The sequence below is a fragment of the Pongo pygmaeus genome, chromosome 12 (assembly GCF_028885625.2).
Source record: "Pongo pygmaeus isolate AG05252 chromosome 12, NHGRI_mPonPyg2-v2.0_pri, whole genome shotgun sequence".
In the NCBI taxonomy this organism is placed as follows: Eukaryota; Metazoa; Chordata; class Mammalia; order Primates; family Hominidae; genus Pongo; species Pongo pygmaeus.
The window spans coordinates 130508256-130531550 of record NC_072385.2 but is presented as its reverse complement, the minus strand read 5'-3'; the positions used below and the strand labels follow the sequence as shown (position 1 = coordinate 130531550).

General features: G+C 45.1%; 1 protein-coding gene and 1 long non-coding RNA gene across 4 annotated transcripts; one reads left to right on the top strand and one right to left on the bottom strand.

Annotated features, from left to right (window-relative positions):
- Positions 1 to 6365: 6365 nt before the first annotated feature.
- On the bottom strand, positions 6366 to 17433 carry LOC134737825 (uncharacterized). 2 transcript variants are annotated; one of them, XR_010123167.1, is made up of 5 exons: positions 16560 to 17431; positions 9593 to 9818; positions 8514 to 8570; positions 8133 to 8334; positions 6366 to 7793 (listed from the first exon to the last, which is right to left on the bottom strand). It is a non-coding gene; the product is annotated as an uncharacterized LOC134737825 (long non-coding RNA). The 2 variants fall into 2 exon arrangements; XR_010123166.1 differs by lacking the exon at positions 8514 to 8570 and having other exon boundaries at positions 8973 to 9818; positions 16560 to 17433.
- RPS7 (ribosomal protein S7) lies at positions 17417 to 23295 on the top strand. Of its 2 annotated transcripts, none has more exons than XM_054475946.2 (7): positions 17417 to 17553; positions 17795 to 17887; positions 18020 to 18091; positions 18700 to 18843; positions 19915 to 19979; positions 22474 to 22624; positions 23184 to 23295. In XM_054475946.2, the coding sequence occupies exons 2-7, from the start codon at positions 17813 to 17815 to the stop codon at positions 23259 to 23261; spliced, it is 585 nt and encodes a 194-aa protein (XP_054331921.1). In that variant the 5' UTR covers positions 17417 to 17553; positions 17795 to 17812; the 3' UTR covers positions 23262 to 23295. The 2 variants fall into 2 exon arrangements, with proteins under 2 accessions (XP_054331921.1, XP_063505075.1); XM_063649005.1 differs by having other exon boundaries at positions 17548 to 17651.

The following is a 23295-nucleotide window of genomic DNA, read 5'->3' as shown; positions in this document are numbered from 1 at the left end:
CTGTGTCGCCCAGGCTGGAGTGCACGATGCACGATTGGGGCTCACTGCAACCTCCACATCCCAGGTTCAAGCATTTCTCCTGCCTCAGCTTCCCAAGTAGCTGGGATTACAGGCGCCCGCCACCATGCCTGGCTAATTTTTATGTATTTTTAGTAGAGACAGAGTTTCATCATGTTGGCCAGGCTGGTTTCGAACTCCTGACCTCAAGTGATCCGCCTGCCTCAGCCTCCCAAAGTGCTAGGACTACAGGCATTAGCCACTGTGCCTGGCCAAAGAACATCAATTTTAAACATCTCAGCTTTCCTAATTTTAATTTAAATTGGCCATAGCTTTCATTCCTCATTCCTACCTATTGCACTTCAAGACGGATTCTTATTTTAAAATAAAAAGACACACACAGCTGTCCCTAAAGTCCATTTATGACTGATCATCGTACCCTTGTGTAGATATCTGAGGAAGCCGAGAGATGCCTGGGAAGGCTCTCAGGATGACCTGACAGCTGCCCCCACCTCATCAGCATATCTGGGGGTTGACCTACCGAGGGCTTGCTTTTCTGTGCCCACTGGCTGGTCCTGTATCACAAGGACTCATCTTCCCTGAGAAGTCGTAGGTTGGAATTACCTGAGGACGCTTGCAGGATCATCCATATGACTTTCTATAGTGCCAAAACCCTCTCTCTTCCTCCTTCCTTCCTTCCTTCCTCTTTCCTTCTTTCTTTTCTTCCTTTGTTCTCTTTTCTTTCTCCTTTCTTTCTTTCCTTTTCTTTTTTCTTCTTTCTTTCCCTTCTTTCTTTCTTTTCTTTCCTTTTCTTCTTTCTTTTCTCTTTTTTCAGGGTCCTACTCCAACGCCCAGGCTAGAGTGCAGTGGCATGATCTTGGCTCACTGCAACCTCCGCCTCGTGGGTTCAAGCAATTCTCCTGCCTCAGCCCCCCGAGTAGCTGGGATTACAGGCATGTGCCACCACGCCCTGCTAATTTTTGTATTTTTAGAGACAAGTTTTCACCATGTTGGTTAGGCTGGTCTTGAACTCCTGACCTCAAGTGATGTGCCCACCTCGGCCTCCCAAAGTGTTGGGATTACAGGCATGAGCCACCACGCCCGGCTGCCAAAACTATTTATTTTGACTTTTCATTGACTGGTTACTCCTGAAAATCTTTCTTATCTTAATCTCTGGCTCAAAGAAATATAGGACATTTCTTATCCTGAGCAAACACTGGATCAGAAATCAGAAGATGAGTGTATATGCGGTCTCAGTCACTTAGCTCCTTTGAAACTTAATTTTCTCTACTGAAGAAAAAAAATGGGAATGATAATTCCCACTACAAAAGGCTTTTGTTCTGAGGATGAGATTTTAGATGAAATAATAAATGTATGCATAGCCTATTCCTGACACATGACATAAACTCAAATAAAAGTCACTATTGCCATTATCTATTATACTCTGTAAATTAGGAATAACAAAACCATTTCTGTTTATTTCTCAGGGTCCATTCAAGAATTGTGCCCACAATATACCAGGCACTTGTCCAGACCTACATCGCCCAATGCCCACCTCAGCCTCCCAAAGGGTTGGGATTACAGGCGTGAGCCACCACGCCCTGCCTGCATGTGGCTATTGAGATGTGCTGCATGATACACACCGGACTTTGAAGACTCAGTGTGAAAAATAAAAAGAATTTTAAGAGGGGTGGGGGTCGAGGGGAGGCAGAGCAGTAGGACAAATAGCTAATGCATGCAGGGCTTAAAACCTAGACAACAGGTTGATGGGTGCAGCAAACCACCATGACACGTTTATCTATATAGCACCTACATGTTCTGCACTTGTATCCTGGAACTTAAAATTAGAAAAAAAAAATAATAAAAGCCAACATGGCATTCATTACTGCCAAAAAAATATTAAAACACATTGTTAATTTTGTATATCGATTACAGGTTGAACTGATAATATTTTGAACATATTGGGTTAAAGAAATACATTTAAAATTAGTGGCTAGGCACAGTGGCTCATGCCTGTAACCCCAGCACTTTGGGAGGCTGAGGCGGGTGGATCACCTGAGGTCAGGAGTTCGAGATGAGCCTGGCCAACATGGTGAAACCCCATTTCTACTAAAAATACAAAAATCAGCTGGGTGTGGTGGTGGGTGCCTGTAATCCCGACTACTTGGGAGGCTGAGGCAGGAGAATCGTTTGAACCCAGGAGGCGGAGGTTACAGTGAGCCGAGATTGTCCCACTGCACTCCAGCCTGGGTGACAGAGTGAGACTCCATCTTAATAATAATAATAATAATAATAATTATAATAATAAAATTATTTGTTGCTGTTTTACTTTTCAAATGTGAACACCAGAAAAGTTTAAATGGCTTGTATGACTCTCACGATTCAACGGAGCTGTTCTAAACATGGGTAAGACAATGCAGAGCTTCGGTTGCAGGACAGAGAATGAAATAATAGACCCATAAGGCAGATAAGTGACCGATTGTGACTGCTAGGGTGTTTACAGCATAGGCCGGTGACGGGAACGAGGAGCGTGGGGATGAGAGCCGACGTGGGCGAGAGTGTGTGCAATGCGGGGTCAGGCGTTGGATTCATCTCCCAGGAGTTGAAAAAGGTGGCGTTCCTGTTCTTTACTGGCATTGCTTGTGACACGAGGATTGCCCCTCTTCCTGAAGAGGTCGGTCAGGAAAATTTTTTGTTAACTTTTATTTTAGGTTTGAGGGTCCATGTGCAGGTTTGTTTCATGAGTAAACTCGTGTCATGGGGGATGGGTGTACAGATAATTTCATCACCCAGGAATAAGCCTGGTACCCAATGGGTATTTTTTCGGATCTTCTCCCTCCTCCCATCCTCCATCCTTAGGTAGGCCCCGGTGCCCACCGTTCCCCTAATATCCTTGTGTTCTCGCTGTGGAGCTCCCACGTATAAGTGAGAATACGCGGTGTTTGGTTTTCTGTTTCTGACTTAGCTTGCCTCCAGCTCTATCCATGGTGCTGCAAAGGACATGATCTCGTTCCTTTTTTATGGCTTCATGGTATTCCATGATGTAAGTGTACCACATTTGCTTTATCAAGTCTACTGTGGATGGGCATTTATGTTGATTCCACATCTTTGCGATCACGAATAGTGTTGCGGTGAACATACACCTGCATGTGTCTTTATGGTAGAGCGATTTAGATTCCTCTGGGTATATACCCAGTCGTGGGATTGCTGGGTTGAATAGTAGTTCTGTTTTAAGTTCTTTGCAGAATCACTATGCCGCTTTCCGCAATGGTGGAACTAATTTGCACTCCCAATATTATATTGTTTATAGCTGAGAAAGATGAAACATAAAGATCAAGTCACTTGCCCTCAGACATGTAGACAGGAAGTGGTACAGCGAGGACTCAAACCTGCCTCCAGAGCCCGTCCTCCTAAACCTGTCATGGTTTTCAAAGTGTGGTCCTTGGACCAGCAGCAAAAGCACCACCTGGGCACTCGTTAGACATGGAAATTCTGGGCCTCACCCTGGACCTCAGCATGGGAATCCCTGGGGGTGGAGCCCAGTGGTTTGTGTTTGGGCAGCCCCAGCTGACTCTGACGCACCATCAGGTTGGAGGCCATGGTGCGTGATGGTCTCCGCCCTGTGGCAGCCGGACTCCCTCCTTCATTTCTGTTATTCCATCTCCTTCTTACAACAACCCTGTGAGGCCAGCAGGGCAGATGTCGATTTTATTTAACAGATGAAGAAACTGAGCCTTGAGGTTTTATGACTTACCCAAAGTCGTTGCATTAGTTTTGGAACTGAAACTTCAATGGCAGATCTTCTGGCTTTTAGTCTGAGGCTGTAACTAGTACCCACAAGGACTCTGGGAGCAGCAAGGTCAGAGCAGGAGCTAGTGCTTCATTTTGCTGCCTCTAGTGAAGGGGTGGGGGGTGGTCCCAGAGCACGGCTTCTTTTCTGTGGGTCTAGCCCATGATAGCTGGGTGCTTACTCTGATGTGCTGATGAGATTCCGCCTTATCTCCTGCAAGCCATTTGTGCTGTGCTAGGATTAAACAGTGCCGTTTGGAACCTTAGCTGCCCACGCCCTGAGAGCCAATCATGCAGAACCCACAGGAAATCTCGGGGCAGAAGTAGTTTGCCATAAATGTCCATTTCTTCATTTTTTGTTGTCGTGACGGGGTCTTGCTCTGTCGCCGAGGCTGGAGTGCATTGGCGCAATGATAGCGCACTGCAGCCTCAACCTCCTGGGCTCAAGTCATCTTTCCACCTCAACCTCCAAAATAGCTGGTATTACAGGTGTGCGCCTCCCGTATAATTTAAAAAAAAAACATGTTTTGAGGCCAGGTGTGGTGGCTCACACCTGTAATCCCAGCACTTTGGGAGGCCAAGGCGGGTGGATCATGAGGTCAAGAGACTGAGACCATCCTGGCCAACATGGTGAAACCCCGTCTCTACTAAAAATACAAAAAATTAGCCGGGCGTGGTGGCGGGCGCCTGTAATCCCAGCTACTTGGGAGGGTGAGGCAGGAGAATCTCCTGAACCTGGGAGGTGGAGCTTGCAGTGAGCTGAGATCACGTCATTGCATTCCAGCCTGGCCAAAAAGAGTGAAACTCCGTCTCAAAAAAAAAAATGTTTTGAGGTTACAGGGAGCTATGATCACACTATGCACTCCAGTCTAGACGACAGAGCGAGACCCTGTGTCTGAAAAAAAAGAAAAAAAAATTCTTTGTAGAGACAAGGTTTCACTATATTGCTCAGGCTGGAATCAAACTCCTGGCCTCAAGCAATCCTCCTGTATTGACCTCTCAAAGGGCTGGGATTACAGGCGGGAGCCACTGTGCTCAGCCTGCATTTCCTGATGCAACTCGTTCACATTCCATCCATTATTCAACAATCCCCACACCTTCACCTCCTGCCATGGATGCCTAAGGTTGGGGAGGGGGACCTTCACTCTGGTGTAGGCAACGTGGGCATCACCTTAGCCATAGAGAACCTAAAAAGAGTGATCAAGCCTCACTTGAGGTTGGGAGTTCGAGGACAGCCTGACCAACATCGTGAAACCCTATCTCTACTAAAAATACAAAATTAGCCAGGTGTGGTGGTGCGTGCCTGTAATCCCAGCTACATGGGAGTCTGAGGCAGGAGAATCACTTGAACCCGGGAGGCAGAGGTTGTGGTGAGCCGAGATCGCGCCGTTGTACTCCAGCCTGAGCAACGAGAGTGAAACTCCATTTCGAAAAAAAAAAAGAGCGATCAAGCCGACTGAAAGTCAGAGTGCTCTGTTACTATAACTGAGCACCGGGAATTCTAAACACTGTCAGTGATGAATACTCTTCCCAGAAAAAAAACTCTCTTGTAATTATATGTGTATAATTCCATTTTTATTCCTAATCTTTTAACGAACATGTTTTACATGGGAGTTAATCCCAAGGGCCCCCAGCTATGCACTTGGTTCCAACACATCTTCGTTCAGCCACAAGAAGTTTATTTGGTTCAGAAGCAGAGTGCTAGCTTCAGGCACAGTTTAATCCAACTCGTGGGCACTGCAACCTCCTGCATTTAAACAGCAGGTTTGGAGTAAACCGTGATAGCACTATGACTATAAAGACAAACAAGGAGAACTTGCTTTACTTCACTTCATTCTATGTGATCACTTGTGCTTAAAATTTGAATCAGTGAAACAGGGCAGTGGGAACCGCAAGGTGAAATATTTTTGTTATAGTGTAGATTTTAGCTCATATATTACACATTTTACTGAATTCGAATAATGTCTTTAAAATTGAAATTTAGCCAGGAGTGGTGGCTCACGCCTGTAATCCCAGCACTTTGGGAGGCCAAGGCGGGATTTCGAGACCAGCCTGGCCAATATGGTGAAAACCTGTCTCTACTAAAAATACAAAAATTAGCCAGGTGTGGTGGCGCGGGCCTGTAGTCCCAGCTACTCAGGAGGCTGAGGCAGAAGAATCGCTAGAACCCAGGGAGCCAAGATTGCACCATTGCACTCCAGCCTGGGCAACAGAATAAGACTCTGTCTCAAAAAAAATATTAAATAAATAAATAAATAAAATACAATTGAAATTTATTTTTTTTTGGCCAGGTACGTTGGCTCATGCTTTGGGAGGTCAGCGGAGGAGGATTACTTGAGGCCAGGAGTTTGAGACCAGCCTGGGCAACATAGTGAGATCCTGTCTCTACAAAAAAATTTAAAAATTAGCCAAGCGTGCCTGTGGTCCTAACTTCTTGGGAGGCTGAGGTGGGAGGATTGCTTAAGCATGGGAGGCTAAGGCTGCAGAGCCGTGATTGCACTACTGTACTCCAGCCCGGGCGAAAGAAATTTACTGTTTTTTAAAAGTGTAATTGTTGGGTTTTGTTGTTGTTGTTGTTGTTTGTTTTTGTTTTTTTTGGAGATGGAGTTTCACTCTCATCACCCAGGCTGGTGTGCAGTGGCACGATCTTGGCTCACTGCAACCTCCACCTCTTGTGTTCAAGTGATTCTCCTGTCTCAGCCTCCCCAGTAGCTGGGATTACAAGCGCCCGCCACCACGCCCAGCTAATTTTTGTATTTTTAGTAGAGACGGGGTATCGCCATGTTGGCCAGGCTGGTCTCTAACTCCTGACCTCAAGTGATCTACCTGAGGCCTCCCAAAGTGCTGGGAGTGCAGGTGTGAGCCACCATGCCCCACCAATTCTTGGTTTTAAAACCAAAGAATAATTAGGAAAATGACGATTATTCCTATTACATGATTATAATTAAAAATACTTTCGTTGAATGGATACGGGTGCTGAAATAATGCATTCTGGGTGTCAAATGGATGCTTGGAGTGGATAGATAGATTGCATACCTGGTCCCTCCAAATCTCATGTTGAAATTTGATTCCTGGTGTTGGTGGTGCAGCCTATTGGGAGTCTTGGGGTCATGTGCCTCTTGGTGACATCCTCTTGTCCCTTCGGGAAAGAGTGAGTTCTTGCTCTGTTAGTTCTTGCCAGAGCTGATGTTGAAACGAGCCTGGCACCTCCCACACTCCTCTCTTGCCATCTGATGCCAGCTCCCCTTCTGCCATGAGTGGAAGCTCCCCGAGGGCATTACCAGAAGCAGATGCTGGAGCCATGCTTCTTGTACAGTCTGCAGAACCTTGAGCCAAATAAACCTCTTTTCTTCATAAGTTACCCAGCCTCGAGTATTCCTTTACAGCAACACAATCAGGCTCGGACAGAACGCCACTGCCACTGCTGCCTCCCCAACCCGTGAGTCCTTCTGTGTACACATCCCCTCGGAATCTGCTCGTTGTGGGAGGACTCTCCAGTTTACCCACTGAGACTGAACAGCAGTAGACATGCCCCCTTGCGGCCCAAGGAACAACTGGCTGGCACATTACTGTGCTAATGGCACTTTAATTGCAGTCTTTCGGAGACAAGGAACTTTTGTGTTTCACCCCAGTAAATGACAGGCCCTAAAGTAAGCCTGCGAAGGACAATGCCAGCAAAAGTTTGAGGCCTGGCGCTCTTTACAGTAAGGCTTTGTGCGGTGATTTACCCGCTCCAAACCTAAGTTTCCTTGCTGGCAAAATAGGGATAAAGTTCCTGGTGCACAAGTGCCACAGAATCACTGTGGAGGTCAAGTGGCGTAGTCCATGTGACACCCTGGAGAACTAAATGATGAAGACAAAGGTGTGTGTGCGAACCATTTTCACCCAGTCCTCTCCTGCTCACCGCCTCTCTCTGAGCTGTGACGTTCACATGCATTGACTTCGGATTCCAGCTCTACGTTTGCTGGTTGTGTGCATCTGGTGCATTGCTCCAATTCTGTTCTCTCCTGTGAAAAATGGAGATAATTGGCCAGGTGTGGTGGCTCACACCTGTAATCCCAGCACTTTGGGAGGCCAAGGCAGACAGATCGTCTGAGGTCAGGAGTTCGAGACCAGTCTGGCCAACATGGTGAAACCCTGTCTCTACTAAAAATATAAAAATTATCCAGGCATGTAGAGGATGAAAAGAACACTGGTTCTTTTCATCCTGTACATATTTTGTGACAATGGTAAGAATAGTGTTTCTTTTGATGAGATCTATCAAAGGTAAGCAAATTATCAATTTATGATAAAAATCAAGAGTGCGAATATTTCTATATTTTAAATATTAATATATGAGCAATTACCTTCCATATATGCACAGGTCGCCCATGTCTAGAGATGGTTTACTGCCATACAGGAAAAGTGGCCTTGACTTTACAGAGCAAGCCCGTGACCTTGCTTCAGTTGGGCGTGTGCTAACCCAGGAGGTCACCCTCATTACAGCCTCGCACATTCCTCTCACTTGCACTGGTCCACGGACGATGATAATAATAAAGGCTCTGCCGGCTATAAGTGGAGGGAAGAGAAAGGACCTTCTGTTAAATGCAATCCATTAATTCTTGATCAAGCAGACAGGTCCATAAATTCATCTCACATGCAAGGACTCATTAGTAACTTTCCTTCTGTCACTCCGTTATTAAGATTCGGAGGGGAAGAATGACTTTGAAGCCTGTGGGCTCCCTCACCTATCTGATCTCTAGGCTTTCTGCAGCACAGAGATTATACATTCCAGGCACAGGATCCTACATAATAGAGAAGAAATTATATATATATATATATTTTTTAATAAAGAAAAGAATATATATTTTAACATGTAAACAGACCTTGGCTTTTTAACTGCCACCCTCCAAACCCCCAGCAGTATTCTGTCCTGGGCCAACTATCCAGGGTCTCTTGGTCCCTCCAGGATGACACTGTATTGTAGGTACTGTGATGAGTTTCCTTGGCACTGGAAGGAATCTTTCTTCCTTAATGCTACATCTATTAATTCCTCTTTGTGGCTATCTGGTTTGTTGCTACTCAAAGTGTGGTCCCTGGACCAGTATCATCAGCATTGCCTGTGAGCTAATTAGAAATGCAACATATTGGAGCTGCTGTGGATTGAATGTGTGTATTCCCCCAAAGTGCATATGTTAAATCCTAACCCCCAAAGTGATGGTCTTTGGGAGGTGATGAGGTCGTGAGAGCGGAGTCCCACGATGGCATGAGTGCCCTTATGAAGGAGGCCCCTGGAGAGCTCCCTCAGCCCTTCTGCGAGGACACAGCGAGAAGAGGCTGTGAACAAGGAAACGGTTCCTCTTCAGACACGGCATTTTCTGCCACCTTGATCTTGGGCTTCCAGTCTCCAGAGAGTGAGAAATGAGCGTCTGCTGTTCGTAAGCCACTCCGTCTGTGGCACTTTGTATAGCAGCCCAGATGGACTGAGAGAGCGCCCACCTCCACCAAGTCCACAACTGCGGAATCAGCGTCTGCGTCCCACTGCGATCCTTGGGTGACCTGCTGTTTGTACACTGAAGTTGGAGACACACTGATTCTTAGGGAACATTTAACTCATGGATTTAATCCTCTCATTAACAGAAGACTAAGTTGAGGATCTGAAAGGTTAGATGATTGATCCAATTATAGTTATGCTTGTTCTATAAAAATATTATTCAGAGATAGCAGGACCTTAAGAATCATTTGTTTGGAAAAGTGCCCTCTAATTACAAAAATCTGTGATGGGGGGTGGAGAAGACCAAATCCCAATAGAAAAATGGTTAAATACCTAGAGTCCCAGCTACTCGGGAGGCTGAGGTGGGAGGATCGATTGAGCCTGGGAGGTTGAGGCTGCAGCGAGGTATGAATGCGCCACTGAATTCCAGCCTGGGTGACAGTGAGAGACTGTCCCAAAAAAAGAAAAAGAAAAAAGAGGGCAACCCATTTCTCCAGGACTCCTGTCTGCAGCAGAGAGCTCGTCTCTTTCTTTTGCCTATTAAAATTCTGCTCTCAACCTAAAAAAAAAAAAGAAAAAAGAAAAATGGTTAAAATACGAGCAGAAAAAATCACACAAAAACATATAAAATGCTTTAAAATGGTCCTTGAACATATGAAACCCATGGAAGGATGCCAACTTCACTCCGAATTAGAGAATGCAAATTAAATTACATTGCGATCTCATTTTTCACCTGTCAGATGGACACAAATGAAAAAGCATGGTGACACATTCTGTTGGGAATGCTGTGGGAAAACAAGAATTCCCATATGACGCACAACGCTTTTCTAAGGGAAGGTGGCAATGCGTAACAAAATTACTTATGCCTTTACCTTTTGAGGCTGAGATCCCACTTCTAGAAATTTATCCCGAAGGGGCTGCTCCAAAAGCATCCTAATGCATATGCCTAAGTTTATCTGTGGGGCATTGTTTAAAATTTCAAAATGCTGAGTATGACTCGGATGCAGTCCCAGTGTCTCCACAGAACACCGCCTGGGTGAAAGTGCAGCCCAGCGGAGAGCGATGCCGCGGTAAGAAAGCATGAGGGAGGTCTCCTGAACTGACACGGAGGGATTTCCAGGAAATATGTTTAGGCGAACACAAAATGCAGAAATCAAATGCTGCTTTTGTGTAAGAATGAAGGGGAGGTAAGAAAATATACATTCAAGCAAAAAGAAACTCAGGAAGGATGAACCAGAAAGCAAGGTTAGGTGGAGGAAGGAAGGCAGAGGCCGGTTGGGTGTGGCCTTCTTGAGGGAGTGACCTCCTTAGATGGCTTTGACTTTCAGAAGCGAGTGTTTCACATATTCAAAAGTCAACAAGGGCTGGGCATGGTGGCTCACACCCATAATCCCAGCACTTTGGGATGCCAGGGTGGGCAGATCACATGAGGTCAGGAGTTTGAGACCAGCCTGGCCAACATGGAGAAATCCTGTCTCTACTAAAAATACAAAAATTAGCCAGGTGTGGTGGCACACGCCTGTAATCCCAGCTACCAGGGAAGCTGAGGCACGAGAATCGCTTGAGCCTGGGAGGCAGAGGTTGCAGTGAGCCAAGATCCCGCCTCTGCACTCCAGCCTGGGCAACAGAGCTAAACTCCGTCTCAAAAAAAAAAAAAAAAAAAAGGTCAACAAAGATGGGTGAGAAAACCAAAATGGAGTAAAAACTTAATTCAACAAATACATCTGGATTTCAGATGAATCACATGCCCACACAGGGCAGGGGATGGGAGGTGCCTTGAAGTAATCATAGTAAGTCAGGTCAACCTTAATCATATGATTGTGACTGTGTCAGGTGAAAGACACACAGAACCCCCAGTACTGAACTGCAGAGGGTGAGTGTGTTTTCACAGCGTACAGTTAGCAACACTGAAGCTCCCTGTTGTGCATTCCAGGACTGAGCAAGTAAACACATTGTGGAAATGGGTGGGAGCCCGATTCTCACTGCTGAAGGAGGAAATTACAAATATGGGAAGAAGGAAGGTGAGACCATACACTAGGTGCTGGAGAACCGGGGCTATCAGACTGAATGCGTGATTGCTTTCTATTGTTTTAAATGTAACAAAACAAAAAATAAAAACCAAACCAACCACCTTGACTGAGCTAAAATTTATATACCATAAAATTCACCCCTGGGCTAGACAAGGTGGCGCATACCTGTAATCCCAGCACTTAGGGAGGCTGAGGTAGGTAGATGGCTTGAGCCCAGGAGTTCAAGACCAGCCTGGGCAACAGAGTGAGATCCCGTCTCTACCAAAAAATACAAAAATTAGCTGGGCATAGTGGGGCACGCCTGTAGTTCCAGCTACTGGGAAGCTGAGGTGGGAGAATCGCTTGAGCCCAGTAGGTTGAGGCTGCAGCGAGCTGTGATCATATCACTGCACTCCAGTCTGGGTGACAGAGCGAGACCCTGTCTCAAAAGAAAAAAAAAAATCACCCCTGTGTGTATAAGTTGAATGGCTTTCAGTAAAGCCACGCAGCTGTGCAGTCATCCCCACCACACAGCTCAGAACACCTCCACCATCCCCCAAATGTTCCCTCTCCCGGGCCCCATCACTCCACCGCGGGGCCCCGGGGACTTTTGTTCTGCTTTCCCTTACGTATTTGCCTTTTCTAGATTTCCTGGCGCGAAATTATTGTAGGTAGAATCATACAGTATGAGGTCTTCTGTGTCTGGTTTCTTCCACTTTGTATAATGTTTTCGAGGTTCGTGGTAGCTTGTCTATCTTTATTGTTGAATAGCATTCCATCATATGGCTGTACCACACTTGTTTATTGATCCATTGATAGACATTTGGGTTGGTCCCTATTTTTGGCTATTATGAGTAATGATGCTATAAACATTCACATACACGTTTTGTGTGAACATAAATTTAAATTTCTCTTAGCTAGATAAATAGGAATGGATTATATAATATCCTATTGGCTTTAGGAAGCTGGAATTTGATTAGCGTGAAGGTAGTGAATATGCGTGTGTATCCACAGTCTTCTGAGAAGCTGAGCTCTACATTTATGTTTTCTCTAATAAGAATAAGAATACTAGTGATATACATATATAAATTCTGAATTCAGGCTGGGTCTGGTGGCTCATGTCTGTAATCCCAGCACTTGGAGAGGCCGAGGCGGGTGGATTGTCTGAGGTCAGGAGTTCAAGACTGGCCTGGCCAATGTGGCGAAACCCTGTTGCTACTAAAAATACAAAAAAAAAAAAAAAATTAGCAGGGCCTGGAGGTGGGCACCAGTAGTCCCAGCTACCTGAGAGGCTCAGGCAGGAGCATTGTTTGAACCTGGGAGGTGGAGGTTGCAGTGAGCCAAGATTGCACCACTGCACTCCAGCCTGGGCGACAGAGCGAGACTCCATCTCTAAATAAATAAATAAAAATAAATTCTGAGTTGTGACTCATAAGTCAGAAGATGACTTGGGGCAAAATTCAAGGCTCTGTATTCATGAATTCTTTGCTAATCATGTGAAATTCTAATGTACTTGATGACTGCTTGAGCCTTCTGCAGGAAAATGAAAACTTTTGGCTGGTACTGGGTAAAAAGGGAAAAGTGGTCTCTGACTTCCAGCAGCCGCGTGGAGTATCAGCTGGCCTTGGGGTTGCGACAGCTGGCCTTGGGGCTGCGACAGCTGGCCTAGCACCCCAGCAGTCCTGGCTTTCCTGTTGAACATAAATGATTTAAGAGAACGTCAAGGTCGGGCACGGTGGCTCAGCCTGTAATCCCAGCACTTTGGGAGGCCGAGGCGGGCGGATCATGAGGTCAGGAGTTAGAGACCAGCCTGGCCAACATAGTGAAACACCGTCTCTACCAAAAATACAAAAAACTTAGCCGGGCGTGGTGGCGGGTGCCTGTAATCCCAGCTACTCGGGAGACTGGGGCAGGAGAATCTCTTGAACCCAGGAGGTGGAGGTTGCAGTGAGCCGAGATGGCACCACTGCACCCCAGCCCAGGCGACAGTGCAAGACTCCATCTTAAAAAAAAAGGTCAAAATCAGATAAGGCTACATTAACCCATGACTGATGAAGACAAAAACAAGACCACTCCAAAATCACGTCTGAATCCAGGCAAAATATGAACACTGACGAGGCCACAAAAACACCAAACACCCTACTCTCCTGGTTAGCAGGAGTGACGGCTGCTTCCTTAGCAACTGCAGCTGACTGGCGCTCGTCTGCTCTCACTATAAATGAAACTTAAGACACCCAACCACAGAATTACTGCAGCTTTGTGACAGCATCCAATGCTAAGCAAAGTCCCCCTTCCTCAAGCCCTCCCCCAAATTCCCGACACAAAACCGAATCCTATTCATGTTTCCTAACACCTCCGTAGCAGACGCCCCACGGTTGCTCAGGGTGTGTGTTTTCCTCCCTACAATGAGTAACTTGCTCAATTATAGGTGTGTTCACGGTGGAGTTTGGAATCATCAAGATCAAAACATTGGGCGAATCATTTGGCTGGCACACTGCAGATCTTGGTACCATGTATGTTAGATTGGAAAGGAACATTGTATAGTATAAAGTGAAGGACAACTTGTAGCTTCTATGAACATCAAGAAAACTATAAAGCTTGAAAGATCAAAACAGAAATTAGGATATTTAGAGATTTTTATGAATATGTGAAATACCTGAGTTCTGATCATCCTAGAAATGTAAAAGCAGGAGGCAGTGAGCAGTTCAGCTAGCAGTTATTTCTGTGGCTCCTGTGCAGCTATGTACTGGGTTATCGTGGATGGATAACTCCAGATGGTAGCTAAATGAATCCATCTAAATAATTTTGGAGATTGAGCTGGTAGAATAGCACCTTCTCTCTCCTAGTAGCTGAAAGCCACCCGCTTTCGTAACCTTAATCCTCAAACTGAAAACGAGCTGAAACTCTTGACCCAAACTATCAGAGAACCGACAGCAGAGTGAGAGATGATGAGTAAACTGAGGAAAATGCAAACAGACTGCAGATCTTACTAGAAAGTTTTGAATTTTATTAAGTAATTGTATGGGTTATATTAATGTTGAATTGTTAGGCTGGGCGTGGTGGCTCACGCCTGTAATCCCAGCACTTTGGGAGGCTGAGGTAGGTGGATAGTTCGAGCTTAGGAGTTCAAGACCAGCCTGGGCAACAGGGTGAAACCCCCCTCCACAAAAAACACAAAAAATTAGCTGGGCCTCATGGCACACACCTGTAATCCCAGCTACTTGGGAGGCTGGGATGGGAGGATCACCTGAGCCTCGGGAGGCTGAGGCCACAGTGAGCAGTGATCATACCACTGCCCTCCAGCCTGGGCAACAGAGCCAGACTCTGTCTCAAAATATATATATATATATTTCTTTTTTGAGACAGAGTCTGGCTCTGTTGCCCAGGCTGGAGGGCAGTGGTGCCATCCCCCACTCACTGCAACCTCTGCCTCCCAGGTTCAAGCGATTCTCATGCCTCAGCTTCCCAAGTAGCTGGGATTATAGGCGCCCACCACCAGCCTGGCTAATTTTTCTAGTTTTAGTAGAGACAGGGCTTCACTGTGTTGGCCAGGCTGATCTCCTGACCTCAAGTGATCATCCCAAAGTGCTGGGATTACAGGTGTGAGCCACTGAGGCCCGCCTGAATTGTTATTTTGAATGTATTCTCTCATAGTGTCAGATAAAGCAAGTAATTGTATTTTTGTGTTTAGGAATCAAGGTTTTTATTACAGGAGAAAAGGAGATGCTATGATAGAATCGAGGATTTCAGAAGGAATTGTTCTGTTAGAAGTGGATTGAGAATGTCAATGTGAACTTGTATCTTTTATGAAAAAATTATTTTAAATGCATCTTTTTAAGCTCTGTCCACTGAAACGGCTTACAAGGATCCCCATGATGCTTCCTGCTGCCAAAATTCTGGTCTCCAGTACTATTTTTCCATTAAAAAAAAAAAAAGTATCAGCACTTCTAGGAGAAAAGGCTCATTCTATGTCTCAGGCAGAAAATTACAAGAGGAGCCTGGAATATCTTGTGCCAGAAAACAAGATGTTCAGACATTCATGGAGATGACAGGACTCGGCTGCTTATCTAAGAGGGGCCCCTCCTGGTCACAACTGAGACAATTTGAGGATCAAAGGAGAATATTGGCTGAGACTGATTGATGTACAGCAAATCTGAAATGTCACATTCCATAATGATACATAAAAGAGTTAACAAAGTGTTCTAAAAGTAAGTGGATTGTATAGATGATATTTCTGTTCGTTGTCAATCATGTTGGTATTATCGACTCACTTACTGTATGGTTAAATAATAAAGAAGCTAGTACTAGTAAAACTAGGGAAAAAAACTAATGTAATGATTAGTAAGCATTTCCTAACATAAAATTAGTAGAATGATTCTCTAAGTTGTGATTATGATCCTGAAACTAACTATTAAAAATACATGTGCAACTTCTGTCAACTTCTATCAGGTTCTAGGTTTTAAAAATCACATTTCTTAGGATCTCATGAGGCTCAAAGCTAAAGAGTTAGAAAGGAAAAGCATTTATGTATATTAACAGCACATTAACATGCTAAAAAGAAAAACTCACATAATCATATTAGTTCATAGAAACGATGCATTTGACATACTCCAACATCTATTCATGATTTTAAAAAACCCCTCAGAAATAGAAATAGAGGGAACTTCCTGAATTTGATTACAAATATCTGCAAAAAACCTAGAGCTAATATTATACTTAATGGTGAAAGACTGAATGGTTTTCCCCTAAGATGGAGAACAAGGCACGGATGTCCTTGCTCATCACTCCTATTCAACAAAGGACTGGAAACCAGAAATAACTTTAATTTTTTTTTCTCAAGTGATAGGTTCACAGAGAAAAAGCTGTACTGGATGAACTTTTAGATTACTACTTTTATAGAGCAGCAGAGATAAAAGCCAGGTCGAAAAGTGCATGTGGAGTAAGGAAATGGACCTAGTTCGACAAAGGGGCTCAGAACGACTGCCCAGATGAGACTGTAGACGCAGCTGTAGTTTACTTTCTATTTGGAAGAAACTTCAAGTTATCCTTAATTTTCCAAGGAGATAGTCACTTGCCTTTTAAAAAAACATTATTAGAGAAGCACCGGGCGGGAGCATATCTGGCATTAAAAATGTGAGATGAATACCATCTCTGCTTAGTAAAGGTGGTTGGGAATCCTGAGAGAGGGCACCTAGTGTGGCTTCTGCATTTTTCACAGTGCCTGGCCCACGGCTGAAAAGTAACTCTTGCATGACATTTGACAGAAGAAACTGAAGCTCAGATTAAATTACCTGTCCACAGCGGGATCATTCGGCACGAGTTCCTCGCTGTCTGGAATGCTCTTCCCCAGCGATAGATCCCGTGGCTCTTCCGTGTCTCAGTCTAATGCCATTCCGTTCCAGGATTCCCGACTTCTTAAAGCATAAATAATCCCTCCCCAACCTCTCATTTTACTGTTATGTAAGCTATTACAATATGTCATTATATATTTAGTCATACTGCTTTAGGTAATGTCTTCACTAAACTGTAAGCTCCATGAGGGCAAGAGTTCAGTCGGTTTTACTTAATAATTAGCACCTAGTACAGTACTAGCATAGAATGAAGGCCTCACAATTTTTTTTAAAATTTATTTTTAGACAGGGTCTTGCGCTGTCGCCCAGGCTGGAGTGCAGTGGTGCAACCTCGGCTCACGGCAGCCTCGACCTTTCGGCTCCCGCGATCCTCCCGCGTCGGCCTCCGGGGTAGCTGAGACTGCAGGCGCGCGCCACCATGACCGGCTAATATATATATATATTTTTTAGACATGGGGTCTCGCCATGTTGCCCAGGCTGGTTCCTGAGCTCAAGTGATCCTCCTGCCTCGGCCTCCCAAAGTGCTGGGATTACAGGCGTGAGCCTCAGCGCCCAGCCAAGTTAGCCTTTTTTAAACGTCCTGTCTCCGGAGGTTGCCGAAGTTGGTTTTCTTCGGCTTCCTTCTCTCGCCCAGGCCCAGGGCTGGGACGAGGCCGGTTCCCGCCTGCAACCTGCACTGAAAACAGGAACCTTGAGAGCCGGTACCGGAACGCTCGGAAACGGCACCAAAGTACGAATCCTAGGGCGGAAAAGCGTTACCAAGACACTCGTCCCCAGAGCCGCTTCCTGGGACTCTCTAGCCTCCTACCGCTTCTCAGTGATGTTCCGGTTTCCGCCCTCCTCCTCGCGCTGTTTCCGCTTCTTCCCTTCGGCCGCCGGATTTTGACGTGCTCTCGCGAGATTTGGGTCTCTTCCTAAGCCGGCGCTCGGCAAGGTAGGTTGGCGGCCTCCTCTCGGACGGAACTTTTCTGCTTGGGTTAAGGAAAACGCTTTTTGGAGTCAGGCCCTGGAGCGGCGGGCCTTGCTCACCGGGTGGGGATACAGCCGATTACCCGCCCTGTGCCCTCCGATGGCTTCTGCGGGGCGAGCGGGGCCTGGCCGGGGGGTGCGGGCGGGAGGGCCAGCCGGCGGCGCCTGCAGCCCGGGCCGCGTAACGCTGACCGCTGTACCTTCAGTTCTTCCAGGAGAAAGCCATGTTCAGTTCGAGCGCCAAGATCGTGAAGCCCAATGGCGAGAAGCCGGACGAGTTCGAGTCCGGCATCTCCCAGGTGAGAGGATTTCCGTGGGGTTTGGGGTTGGGGGAGGCGCCCCGCCCGGGAGGGAAGGCGGCTGCGTGTGTGCTGGGTGCGGGGTGCTCGGACGCGCGCTGAGGGTCGGCCCTGCTCTTCGTTCCTTCTTAGGCTCTTCTGGAACTGGAGATGAACTCGGACCTCAAGGCTCAGCTCAGAGAGCTGAATATTACGGCAGCCAAGGTAAGCTGGCTCTCCCTCGGCTGGGAGGGAGGTTGCGGCGCGTCTCCCCGCGCAGTGCCTGGGAGGGTTGTTAGATGACCTGGGTTACGGTTGATGATGACTTGCTGCCTGGCCGCCTAACTTGAACTCAGGTTCGGCCGTGTTGTTTGGGAGTGATACCGCCCAGGTGCGGGGAGTGGGGTTGCAGGTACCCTGCAGCTTAAGCTGTCCACGTGTGGGCGGTGGAGAGACGTGGAGTAGGGAGGGCCCGGGCCCATTTCGGACCTTATTTGCCCATAGTTATAGATACAGCAAAGAGCTGTGGGGAGCCCAGGATGAGACTTCGCTACACTTAGCCCGGAGTTGCCGCAATCGGGGGTGCAGAAGTGTCAGTGATAGGCCTCCTGGCCTGGACAGTCTCCCTTTTTCCTGGAATAAGGAAATGTGAAGGTTGGAGAGAGATGAGAACATCTCCGAAGGGTGCATTTATCATTAACTCAAAACTAGTATTAGTTTGTAATGCAGCTACGGTGTTAGTGATAAGGTCTTTTTATCCTCTAATTTGACCACAACGTTTACTTTTACTTTCTGAAGCAGTTAACAAAGTGGATTTTTGTTTTTTTCTTTAGGAAATTGAAGTTGGTGGTGGTCGGAAAGCTATCATAATCTTTGTTCCCGTTCCTCAACTGAAATCTTTCCAGAAAATCCAAGTCCGGCTAGTACGCGAATTGGAGAAAAAGTTCAGTGGGAAGCATGTCGTCTTTATCGCTCAGGTATCTGTTCTACTGTTGCAGCACGTTTCTGTTTGTGAATTTTGCTAAAATTGCTTGTATTTTGACTGCATTGGTAGTTGGAGTCATGAAAACAATCCTTTTATGAATCCAGTTGGGTAGAAAGATAAAGTACAGGCGGAGCGCCGTGGCTTTAGGCCTGTAATCCCAGCACTGGGAGGTGGAGGCGGGTGGATCACTTTAGAGACCAGCCTGGGCAACATGGTAAGACCCTGTCTACAAAAAATAAGTTTTAAAAAGAAAGATAAAGTACGTTCTTTAGGAGTCGAAACAAGAAGTCTGTAAAGTGTAAACAAGAAGACTGCTGTGTTTTGAGTTATGAAAATGATTTCCCATATTTAAATTTCCACAAGTCTAGTGGGTTGCTTACAGAGATGACCAAATTAAGAAACCTGTTACAGGCCGGGCCCGGTGGCTCACGCCTGTAATCCCAGCACTTTGGGAGGCCGAGGCAGGCGGATCACGAGGTCAGGAGATCGAGACCATCCTGGCTGACACGGTGAAACTCCGTCTGTATTAAAAAATACAAAAAATTAGCCGGGCGTCGTGGTGGGCGCCTGTAGTCCCAGCTACTCGGGAGGCTGAGGCGGGAGAATGGCATGAACCCGGGAGGTGGAGCTTGCAATGAGCCGAGATCCCGCCACTGAACTTCAGCCTGGGCGACAGCTAGGCTCCGTGTCAAAAAAAAAAAAAAAAGAAACCTGTTACAGTTAGGATGGGGGATTGGTGCAAACTGAAGTCTATGGGGAATGAAGTGCCAGGATTGATCTGGAATAAAAGTAGTATTCTGGGTCATAGGAAAGGCGTATCTGGAAGATTTTTTCCACTGGCGTATTAGTAGAAGCTATGGATTCTGAATGAGTTATTCAGGAATCAGGAAGTAACTCCATAGAAGGGTTTCCTCAGTCAATCGTTGGTCTAAGTTGTTTAGCCTTCTCGAACTTTGAATTTACCCTGCTATTCTTCTTGCTTTTAAAGCAGTATGGCAGTTACAGCTTTTTGTCAATTTAAGGTCTTTTTTCATTTTGTTGCATGATAATTTTTACCTTACAGAGGAGAATTCTGCCTAAGCCAACTCGAAAAAGCCGTACAAAAAATAAGCAAAAGCGTCCCAGGAGGTGAGTATTTTAGTAGTTTCAGAAATGTGTGTACCCCTCTTATTAACAACTCTTAATTTGTGTAAGTTGTAGTTTATGAAAACAGATGTTCAAGTGGGAGTTTTTGAGTTGCAGCATTTGGTTTCGTCTGTAGTTGCACATGGTATGTTAGAATTCTAGACGTAAAACATGTATTCATGTAGCCGTCGTTGGTCTAGTAGGTCAGTGCTGCCACAAGATGAGATGATTTCCTCCGATTATTTTTGTGCACGGGATAGGATGACGAGAAGGAAATCATTAACTCTGTGATACAGCATGCTAGACATAGTTGATACGGGCTTGGATTTATCTTTGATTTTTATTTTTGCTGCGGATTGGAGGTAAAAAAATGTAGGTGGATTTTGGTGATAACATCACAGGTTAAAATATCACTGCAGTTGAAGATGCTGATGGAAAATGATTTATGAACTTGATTGACTTACAGGTTATCTGGCATAAACTCAAATATTGGTAGTTGTCTTGAACTAGATCTTTTGGTATTTTGTTAGTCTCTGATTAGTATGTTGTTTTACAAATGTGAACTATTAAATCCCTGTGGACTCTTCCCTAGGGATGAGTTTAAGAAAAAAAAAATTGTAGTTATGCCTGTACCCTATAACATGTATAATTTGTATTGTTATTCTCAGTGGATGAGAAAACTGATCCAAGGCTGGGATAATTTGCTCATTGCAGCTAATACTAGTAGTACCAAGAATTTTTTTTAAACTCAGTCTTGTTCTGAAAACCGCTAGAAAACAGTGTTGGGAATCTAGTAATGTGTTATTGTATCGAACTGTGGTATGTGGAAAGGTAGGTGCCAGGTTTTCTAGAACTTGAATTCTATGGCTTAGTATTTTGAAAAACTTTTAAAGGCAGAGTTGCATAAGAATTTAGGATTTTTTTCCCCTAAATCATGACACTTGAAGAGGGTTTTGGAAACTCAGTTCTGAGAACCTGAGTTAGGAAATGAGTATAAGAACAGTCCCAGAGGACTGTCCCTCAAATCCACAGCTTTAGTTCCCCTCAGTACAAACCTCTGTTTTCCAAATTTTTTCAGACAATGGCTTCACAGTGTTTCTAGTGGGACCTAGTCTGTACATTGAAAGCCTTCACACTAAGCCTAGCTGGTAGGTCATAGTGATTCTGCCACTTTTCCAATCTGGCTTCCTGCTTTCAGATTTATTTTCCCTATTCCGTAGCGCTGTCTTCATCTAACTCAGGTGAAATGCTGAAATTGATACAGTTTTTGGGTATAGCAAGGTTTTTTCCTCTAAAGCGCTCCAGTCCCTGTGGTTTGTGATGATTGAGTTGTGGTGCCTTTGCTCCCCATTTTAAAAAGATTGTAGATGACATTGGAATCTAATTTCTGTATTTGGGTGCTTTCCTAGTATTGTAAGAATATGCTTAATTAATGAGTCGCAATGAATAATCCATTTGTCTTGATTTGCTTTCTGAAAGGTGATAAGGGTTTTGGGAAATGGACTTTCTTCAGGCTTTTGCCCTTTGTGGCTGTGACATATTAAGATGTTGGCAGTAAAATTAAGAGCCACCAGAAGATGTTAACTGTGTATATGGGCACTGCCAGATAGGAAATCCAAATGAGTAGACTATAGTGTTATTGTTAGCTACCGTGGGGTGAGACGTAGACAGATGACCATATGTAAGGCAGCTCCCTAAATGCTGAAACAAAGAACCGTCTCTTGACTTATTCCTGATGTCTCATGGTACATGGTAGCTGCCCCAAAAGCTTGCAATTAATTGAAACTTCTCATTTGTTAGGTGGCAGGTAGGTAGGTTTTGAACTTGGTAGTGATATTCAGATGAGGAGCAAGATTCCACTGGCAGTTTTTGTGATGCTGATGGATTGGAAATCAAAGACCCACATGTGCGGGGAGGGGCAGCTATCCTAGAGCTGGTGATAGAACAGTGCCTTAGGGTGGTAGATTGCCTCATTTGATCCTAGAGAAGAAGGAGTTTGGATGATATCTGGGAGGTCTAGGAGAGCTCTTGAAGGTCTTTTATAAGTAAATTATGTGATCATATCAGTTTTTTAGAAAGATTATCTTGACATTGGAAGGGGGTGGTTTTGGAGATGAGCAAGAGTGTTAAAGGTTATTGTAGTGATTTAGTTGAGAAATAATACAAGTGAAAATAAAGATGTATAAAAGTCCTCTAATCTCACATTCCCTAGAGATGGTCACTCATTGCCTTGGTGAGTTTGTAGTTTACCCCAGAGTAACATTTAAAATTGACTGAGCTTTTGAAATAAATCAATAAGCTATTACCCTATTCTAGGTAGGCAAAGGCTTTAGTTCGATACGTGAAATATAACAAGCTTATTTGAAAATGAGTGTTAATTTGACTTCAGGAACCTGGGATTTGCATTTTCATTTTGACTTAAAGAGGTGCTGCACCTCTGGAGTTCACCAGAGGGCGGGTATTGCTAGGTTGCTTACCTTTTTAACTATTCTTTTAGCCGTACTCTGACAGCTGTGCACGATGCCATCCTTGAGGACTTGGTCTTCCCAAGCGAAATTGTGGGCAAGAGAATCCGCGTCAAACTAGATGGCAGCCGGCTCATAAAGGTTCATTTGGACAAAGCACAGCAGAACAATGTGGAACACAAGGTAATAGGTCAACATTTTATCATGGACAGGTTCAGCCACAGTGAGAGTGGATTTTAGTGTAACCAGTCTCCATGCGCCACCATAGCAATGACTGTAGTAAACTCAGGACTAGTTCTTTTACCCACACTTCAGCCTGCTCTCCTTTGGATTATGTGTCAGGTGTTAAATGGAGATGTTTCAAGAATTGAACACTTGAAATTCTCTGTACCTTTTGGAAGTAGACTGTGGTCTGACTTTCAGTTAGGCTGTATATTCTTGGTGAGTTAGGGGTGGGTGGTGATGGGATCAGTGTCTTGGGGGACATAACCATGTGGGTGACTGCTGGGGTCCCCTGATGGCTTCCCCGGTGCAGTGGTGTACAGTCCTGTCCCACAACATTGGAGAGGAGCTTGTCCCCGGTCATGAAGACTGCTGCGGACATGTTGTGTGTATTCCTTATCTTCTCAGTACTTAGTTGCTGAGAAGAAAAACCATACAGGGCACAACTTCACGAAACTATTAGGTTTTAAGCTGAGTGTGTATTTCAAAGTTTTGTGATGAATTCTTTCTTTTCTTGTAGGTTGAAACTTTTTCTGGTGTCTATAAGAAGCTTACGGGCAAGGATGTTAATTTTGAATTCCCAGAGTTTCAATTGTAAACAAAAATGACTAAATAAAAAGTATATATTCACA